Genomic DNA, 8,744 nt, shown 5'->3' with positions numbered 1-8,744 from the left:
TCAATGAAATGCCGAAATTTTATTGAGAACCTCGAACCCAGACATGGAATCATGAAGTTGCATTCTTTAATTATTTAATTAATTACTCTGATTAATTTAATTAATTAAAGAAAAAACTTTGTCCTGCCATTAGAGATCGAGGGAGAGGATTACACTGCAGGAATCAGAAGGGAGGAAAAGTTTTTCCGTATCCGCCGATGTTGGTGAAAAGTCCAACCAGATCTTGCTTGTAAGGGAGATACGACTTTCTCTTGTCCTCTTCCTTCATCGCCTTGTTCCTCAGGTAAAACCTCTCATGTGCTGAAATCTTCTCCTTCGATTTCTTCTCCTTCTTCGAAGATTCGTCTTCTCGGATTACTCTCTCGCCATTGCTCTTCGCGGGATTCGAGTTTATGAAAACCAGCGACTGTTTCCCGTCACTGCGGCTTCTCCTCAGCAGATCCCTAATTCGCCACCGTTTGGCCGACCAGGTCGATGTCGACGATGATCCCGTCGAATTGCTCTTTCTGCAGCCTCCGCTTGGCGACATCTCCGCTATCGATCTCGCCGGCGTCCATGGACAGTAGATCTCGCTCGGGATTCCCTCCAACTCATCATCTTCATCGTCCGATGACGACGATGGTACCGGAGGCGGAGGATCGTCGCGATCGCGGAGGAAGAGATCCCTCAGCGGAGTCATAACCGTCGCTACCAAATCTTCCCCATCAGATCCGACGCCGTAGCAATCAGAAATGAGATTCTGATCGAATACCGGAAAAATTAGTCCACTGTCGCCGGAAGCCACAGCAGCCGCGTGGGGATCAGTCCGGAGATTGACGAATTCAAACCCATCCTCATCATCTACACCGCACTTAATAACTCTGTCTTCCTCCCTCCGAGAATCATCCGATTCTCCGGCGACTTCGCGGCTAACCCGCTCGGCGGTTTCTGCGAGGCGATCGGCGGAGTAGCTGCTGAAACTTGGACAGAACGACGCCGTGCAGATACTGCAATCGTTGTCTCTCTCCATCTAAAGCTCGGATCGGATGCCTCTCTCTCTCTCTCCAAGGCTTGACAGTTGACGAAGGAAAAGAGCGTGAGCGTTTCTTTAATGGCGTTTTGTCTTCTTCTTCTTCAGTAAAGCGCCGTTTATATAGGAGAAGCTGTTGGGTCATAGAAAGTAAGGGCATTTACGGTATTTAAGGAAAGCTTAATTAAGTAACCCATAACGTGGACTTTCTAGAAGCAAATCCGCTGCTTGACGGAGAAGTTTAGGTGGAGATCATTAATCAACTTGACAACGAGATATGCTTTTTTTTAATCGGATATTAATTTCACCATACAAATCCAAACAAGGTTATAAAGAATAATAAGAAACATAAATTAAAAATGAATAAATTTCTAAGTTAGCTTGCGACTTATTTAAGTATTAGGGAATAGGGACACATAAGTTCAGATCATATTTATAGAGATTGAGATATAGATGGAAATCTTGGGGTAATTTTGTTGGAGTCGAATTTGAATTTTGAATATGAGTTTTTTCTATTCTAAAACCCCATTTTTTTTTTAAATAAATGTGTTACATAATTATATGAAAAAATAGCAGATATATTTTGTTCCAACCAATATACCTAATGAATTAAAATTCTTGCAAAGACCAGTTTTTTCCATATTAAAATTAGCTTTGATTATTGATTTTGTATTAATTGAACCTAAATTTCTTTAGATCATTAGTCTATATACACGGGCGCATAGTCATATGTATTTATACACATTCGTGTATATATGTACGTGACTCTTAAGTTAAATAGTAAGTCCAATAAAGTCATTATAATTATTAAATAAATTGTGGGAATGCTTACGTAATTGCTGACAAAAACGAAGGAAAATCATGGCTATCGCATGATTCATTCTTTATGTAATTTTCTTCTCGAAACCGAAGGTTCCATTCCTTTTTTTTTTTTTTCATTTTAGGACCTCTCTTTTCCCCGCTTCAGATTTGTAACAAGAAGGGAAATGTAGAGAGAGTTTTGGAAAAATATTTTCTTGTTGTTTCTTATTACAACCCCAATAGTGTTTATATACAACTGTGAAAAGAATAAAAATGATTACAAGTTGTAACGATCCTATAATTAGAGCTGCAGATTACAGGGTACCTACAAACATGTAAGGGTAAAAGGTTGTCTGCTAAACAACCTCCCTTGCTCCTGCACATGTCAGTAACCTGTAGTGAAAAACCACCAAAGAATAATCCCAATGCTTGATACTCCCCCTCAAGATGGGGAATACAAGTGATGTATCCCCATCTTGGATAGAAGATATCGAAACCTGTCAGCTGCCAAGGGCTTGGTTAATAAATCTGCAACTTGTTCCGAGCCAGAGACGTGCAATGGTTTGAGAAATCCGGTCTTGATCTGTTCCCGAATATAGTGGCAATCCAACTCGATGTGTTTGGTGCGCTCGTGGTAGACGGGGTTGTTGGCAATATGAATGGCTGATTTACTGTCACAAAACAAAGTAATAGGTTTTGGAACAGGAAACTTCAGATCAGAAAGTAGAGAACCCAGCCAAACTAATTCACAGCAAGTTTGAGCCATGGAGCGGTACTCTGCCTCAGCAGAACTCCGAGAGATAGTAGTCTGCTTCTTGACTTTCCAAGAGATGAGAGACGTTCCAAGAAAAACGCAGTAGGCAGTCACAGATCTTCTCGAATCTGGGCAACTTGCCCAGTCAGCATCACAAAAACTACTGAGCGAAACAGGGGAATTAGAAGAGTAGAGGAGGCCTTGAGCAGGATCAGACTTAAGGTAGCGTAAAATACGCATTGCTGCTTGAAGGTGAGCTGACCGAGGGTTAGACATGTATTGGCTCAGCTTATTTACTGAGAAACCAATATCTGGTCTTGTGATTGATAAGTAAATCAAGCGACCAATCAACTTTCGGTATACAGAAGCATCAGGAAGAGGTTCTCCAGAATCTTGACCAAGTTTAAGATTCATTTCCATGGGTGAACTGACTGATTTGCATCCTAGCATGCCGTAGTCATCAAGTAATTCTAAGGTGTATTTACGCTGACATAGATAAATACCTTGCTTTGATCGGGCAACCTCAAGGCCCAAGAAATACTTGAGTTCAGCCATGTCCTTGATCTGAAAATTCGAGCTTAGAATCGTCTTTAAATCTGTAACCAGAGACATGTCATTTCCAGCAACTAATATGTCATCAACATATATCAATGCAGCTACAAAACTGGAACCAGTCTTTTTCAAGAACAAAGAGTTGTCAGCAGCTGATTGACGATAACCAGCCTGTAGAAGTACCTGACACAGTTTTTGATTCCATTGGCGTGAAGCTTGCTTTAAGCCATATAATGATCTGTGAAGCTTACAAACCATATCAGAGGAAATAGGCTCCCCCTTGAGCTGAAAGTAACCTTGGGGTAAATCCATATAAATTTCCTCATCTAAATCCCCATTAAGGAAAGCATTAGAGACATCCAACTGATGTAAGATCCAGTTTTGAGAGGCTGCAAGTGCTAACAGAACTCTAACAGTTGTCATCTTAGCCACTGGGCTAAATGTTTCAAGATAGTCTATACCCTCCTGTTGTGTATAGCCCTTTGCAACCAAACGAGCTTTATACTTGTCAACGGAACCATCAGCATTAAACTTGGTTCGATATATCCATTTACAGCCAATAGTTCGTTTCCCAGATGGTAGAGGACAGACAGACCAGGTTTTAGTATTGATCAGTGCCTCCAACTCAAGTTCCATGGCTTTTCTCCAGGGTTCAGATTTTACTGCTTGGGTAAAGGTCTTTGGGTCTTGGGTGGTTGTAATATTGAGGATAAAATTTCTGTAAGAGGGTTCTAGTCTATCATAAGTAAGATAGGCAGATAATGGGTACGGTGTAGAAGATTGTTTAGAAGAGGAAGAGGAAGAAGAAGATTGGTTGGAGAGGAGAAAACAGTGGTAGTCATTGAGATAAGCAGGGCGAGTTTTCAATCTTTGTGGCCTGACATTGTCTGTTGAAACATCATGTTGTTCCGAGATCTCAATGGGAGAGGAAGGAGAATGATAAGAGGATGGGCGAGAAATATCAGATATAGGTGAAGACGCAGGAGTTGTAGAAGAATCATCATATAAGAAATATGGTGATGGCTGAGATATAAATGAGGAATCAGGTGAAGAAGGAACTTGAATTTTGTGAAAAGGAAATGTGGTTTCATGAAAAACCACATTTCGGGAGATTGAAATGGTGTGTGTTTCAAGATTTAAAACTTTGTATCATTTGAAACCAGGAGGGTAACCAAGAAAGACTGAAGGCACAGCTCGAGGGCTAAACTTGTGGCGATCTTTGGCATAAGTGGAAACATAGCATAGGCATCCGAAGACTTTGAGGTGAGAATAATCTGGTTTATGGTTAAGAAGAGATTCGAAAGGGGTTTTGTTGTGGAGGGCTGAAGTGGGGGTGCGATTGATTAAGTAAACTGCTGTTAGAATACAATCACCCCAATAACAAAGAGGGATTTTGGATTGAAAGTAGAGGGCTCGAGCAACATTTAATATGTGCTGGTGTTTTCTTTCCACAACAGAATTTTGTTGTGGGGTATATGGACAAGATCTGTAGTGAAAAATACCATTGGTGGTAAGAAAATCAGAGAAATTGAGTTCTGGGGCATTGTCACTACGGATTGATTTGATGAGAGAATTGTATTGGGTTTTTATCATCTGATAAAACATAGGAAACTTTGATGAGGCTTCGGATTTACAACGAAGTAAGTAAATCCAAGTTACTCTACTGCAATCATCAACCAAGGTAAGGAAATATCGAAAACTATCAACTGTGGGTTCAGTAAAAGGACCCCAAACATCAATATGGACAAACTCAAAAGGTGTTTTAGATATATTGTTGCAAAACGGAAAAGGTAAAGACTTATGTTTTGCCAAGGGACAAACAGTACAATGATCAGAAATAGATGTTTGGGTAAAACTAATATCAGAAGATCCTATAGCCTTGATCTTCATTTTGGAAGGATGGCCCATGCGGTAATGACAAAGATCGACAGGAGAAGCCTCAAGAGCTGTGCAGAGAGGTGAAAACAGGGGACAAGAAATGGAAGATGACTTCGGGACTTCCAGAACATACAGGTTATGCACCTGTTTACCCTCGCCAATTGTCGAGGCCAGAGTAAGGTCCTGGATAAGATAAGAAGTACCAGTAAAAGATACAGATAGAGAAGTGTTTTTGGTGAGGGAACTGACACTTAACAGATTGTATTTGAAATTCGGGAGAAATAAGACAGAAGTTAGGGTTATATGTGGAAGTAAAGGAACAGATCCAGATTCCGACACAGTGAGAGATTCACCAGTGGGTAAAGAGATTGAGATCGGTGGAACAACATGAATTTCAGAAAACAAAGTTCGGTCACAACAGATATGACAACTCGCACCACTATCTAAAATCCATACCACAGGAGAAAAGTCGATGTTTGGGTGTAAAGCAGAAAGAAGAAAGGGATGAAAAGTACCTGGGGAAAGAGGGGGTGAAGAAGAAGCAGCATAACCTGATGACGATGGAGAAGAGCCATGAATCTTCAACTGAGAGGTGTACTGAGCCAACAGTTCCTTAGCCTGTGCCAGCTGATTTCGCATGTCTAGTGCTTCAGCAGCACCAAGGGTGCGATTCTGAGGATGATGCGGTCCAGAATCTACCACATTGACAGCCCTCTGGGAAAAATCGAAACTAGGGTTTCGGGTGTTCGACGAAGGCGATTTTGGGAAAAATCGTGGAGTAGGCAAAAGAGGAGCCGGAGAACGATAACCTGGTGGAAACCCGTGCAAATAATAACAACGGGCCACAACATGGCCCAACATGCCACAGTGCGTGCAGACGGGCCTGGGCTTGTCATGGGCTTGGTTATTGTTCTTAGGCCTGTTAGCAGGCGGAGTGTTGCGAGGGTTTTGCTGTGGTGGAGGAAATGATGGTTTCGAGCGAAACGAAGCCGCAACTTGGAAGGTAGCCTGATCTGGGGAAGAACCAAAGGAGAGACGCTGTTGTTCCTCTTGAGACACAAGGTTGTAGGCCTTCGAAAGATTGGGAAGAGGGTCGAGCATCAGGATCTAACGTCGGACAGCGGTGTAAGAATCGTTAAGCCTCATGAGGAATTTCACGACGTTAGCACGTTCAAACATCAGGGTCCATTGATCAGGAAGATTACAAGAACAACCTCCACAAGTGCAACCTCCACAGGTGCAACCACCGCATGTACAGGCTGGAAATGGTTCGAAGTTTCGTAGCTCCTCCCACAGTGAGGTTAGTTTCGTGAAATACTGATTCAGATTAAGCGAACCTTGATGCAGAGTGTCGAGCTGATGTTGAATGTTGTACACCTTCGAGACGTTTTGCTGCTTGAATCTGTTCTCCAGGGTAGACCAGATGAGATGCGCCTCATCCAGGTATACGATGAGACTGGCGATATCAGGGCTCACGGCGTTGGTTAGCCATGTACAAACCATATCATTGGTACGAGACCATAAACCAGCATCTGGGTGATCAGGAGATGGTTTCAGAACAGTACCAAAAACAAACCCCATTTTGTTTTTGGCATTGAGTGCTTTGAGAAAAGCACGAGACCAGATGTTGTAGTTTGATTCTCCTTGCAGCTTTTCAGGGACCAGCTGAAGGTTGGAAGAATCAGCAGCGTGAAGATACAAAGGGCTGGAGTATGGACCAGAAACAGGAGTCGAAACAGGGAGAGGAGGAATGGTATGTGGTGGTGCAGGAGGTTCAGAATCTACCGATGCCTGAGAGGCAGTGGATTCAGCCATGGTGAAAAAGAAAAAAAGGTTGAAGAGGATGAAGAAGGAGAGTGAGCGATGGCGGAGCTTAAAGATATTGCTCTGATACCATAACAAGAAGGGAAACGTAGAGAGAGTTTTGGAAAAATATTTTCTTGTTGTTTCTTATTACAACCCCAATAGTGTTTATATACAACTGTGAAAAGAATAAAAATGATTACAAGTTGTAACGATCCTATAATTAGAGCTGCAGATTACAGGGTACCTACAAACATGTAAGGGTAAAAGGTTGTCTGCTAAACAACCTCCCTTGCTCCTGCACATGTCAGTAACCTGTAGTGAAAAACCACCAAAGAATAATCCCAATGCTTGATAGTTTGCTCAAAATTTTGACCAATTTGAGTAAAAAAATTAACACTAAAAAATATTGATATTAATAAAACAATTGGATATATATTTATAGGCGTAATATATGTATGTAATATATATGTAATGTTTTTGCGTATCAGCTATGATTTATTGCTTCAAAATGTGAAAAGAGTGGGAAGAAACCAAAGATGATTACAAAAGGGTCGCAAGCAATATTCTCTCGAGGAACCTTGGAAAATATACAACTAGACATACATTGTACATTTTCGAACCAAAACCGTACGGACGAAATGGGACTTGTTGGGTCTAAAATCTAAGCCCATTGTCCCACTTACTTATTAGTGGGCTTTTTTTGGGCTCTTCTGCAGATTGGGGGTTTGCATTTAGGTATTTGGTTTTCGAGAATTATTCGGTTTTATAAAATATATATTAATCATTTATTATATCATATTTAATTTTGGATCAGTTTAGATTCGATTTAAGTTTTATTAAAAAAACTATATTTTTTTAAAAAATATTTAGTTTTTTAGGTTTTTAAAATTTGATTCGATTCAATTAAATTTCGAAAAAATTAGTTATCTAAAAAAATACAGTTTTAGAATTTTAAACGATTTGATTTGAAAATGATATCGAATTTTCGGTTCGGTGGGAAGAAAACCATGGAAAAGGCCACGGCCACTACATAGGGGTGGGCGTTTCGGGTTTCGGTTCGGTATTCAAGCGGTTCGGTTCGAGAACGGTATTTTCGGTTTTATAAAAAATGTACCAAACTAGAACCGAATGTTAAACGGTTCGGTTCAGTTCGGTTTTAATATCGGTTCGGTTCGGAACGGTACCATTATATGAATACCAAATAAGTACCGAACTATACTATTTACACATATATTAGTGGAATATTGGAATTTTGGTTCGGTATTCATACGGTTCGGTTCGGTATTCATACGGTTCGGTTCGAGAACGATTCATTCGGTTCCATAAAAAGTGTATCAAATTAGAACCAAACGTTATTCGGTTCGGTTCGATATGGTTCGGTTTCGGGACGGATCGGGTCGGTACTAAATTCCCGAACCGAAGTGGTCACCCCTACCACTACATATACAGTGACAGCCAAGTCCATCATCAACTCTCTAGGCGAAAAAGCAGGCACTTTTAAAACCCACGCGCAGAGATAGCGAGTTTTCCACACGCGCCACATATATATATATATAATTCTGTAGTTTAAAGATAATAAAAGTTATCTCTGATTAAAAAATATATAATCAAAGATGGTAAAAGTTATACAGTAAGAAAAATAGGACAATCAAAGATGGTAAAAGTCAGATGGGTCCAAATGCAAAACAGCCCAATACGGATACTATACGGCCCAGCCCATCAATGCCTTCGACGGAAACAGTCGCTAATAAACCACGCGCACTGATAGGCATTGTTCTTACACGCGGGGATTCTTCCGTGGCCGTGAGGCTTCTTCCTGAGACATTTCTCTTTCTTTTTTTTTTGTAGGGTTTTCTTTCATATTTTCTTATTGAAACTATCGTTTTATTAATTAGATAAATAAATGCAGTATGTACATATAGTGGATAATAAATTGTCGATATG

At 40.7% G+C, this 8,744-nt stretch overlaps 2 protein-coding genes across 2 annotated transcripts; both read right to left on the bottom strand.

The window, feature by feature from the left end:
* LOC104825335 lies at window positions 1-1,115 on the bottom strand. The gene has a single exon (XM_010557659.1). The coding sequence runs from the start codon at window positions 1,007-1,009 to the stop codon at window positions 164-166; it is 846 nt and encodes a 281-aa protein (XP_010555961.1). The 5' UTR covers window positions 1,010-1,115; the 3' UTR covers window positions 1-163.
* Window positions 1,116-6,101: 4,986 nt separating this feature from the next.
* LOC104825348 lies at window positions 6,102-6,809 on the bottom strand. The gene has a single exon (XM_010557671.1). The coding sequence runs from the start codon at window positions 6,807-6,809 to the stop codon at window positions 6,102-6,104; it is 708 nt and encodes a 235-aa protein (XP_010555973.1).
* Between the last annotated feature and the right edge of the window lie 1,935 nt (window positions 6,810-8,744).

The sequence above is a fragment of the Tarenaya hassleriana genome, unplaced genomic scaffold, assembly GCF_000463585.1.
Source record: "Tarenaya hassleriana unplaced genomic scaffold, ASM46358v1 Cleome44, whole genome shotgun sequence".
NCBI classification, from domain to species: Eukaryota; Viridiplantae; Streptophyta; class Magnoliopsida; order Brassicales; family Cleomaceae; genus Tarenaya; species Tarenaya hassleriana.
The sequence above is the reverse complement of the archived record's forward strand: the minus strand, read 5'-3'. Positions and strand labels throughout refer to the sequence as shown.

Coding starts and splice junctions, on each gene's coding strand:
- LOC104825335 (XM_010557659.1), bottom strand. CDS start 1,009: ATGGAGAGAGACAACGATTGCAGTATCTGCACGGCGTCGTTCTGTCCA.
- LOC104825348 (XM_010557671.1), bottom strand. CDS start 6,809: ATGGCTGAATCCACTGCCTCTCAGGCATCGGTAGATTCTGAACCTCCT.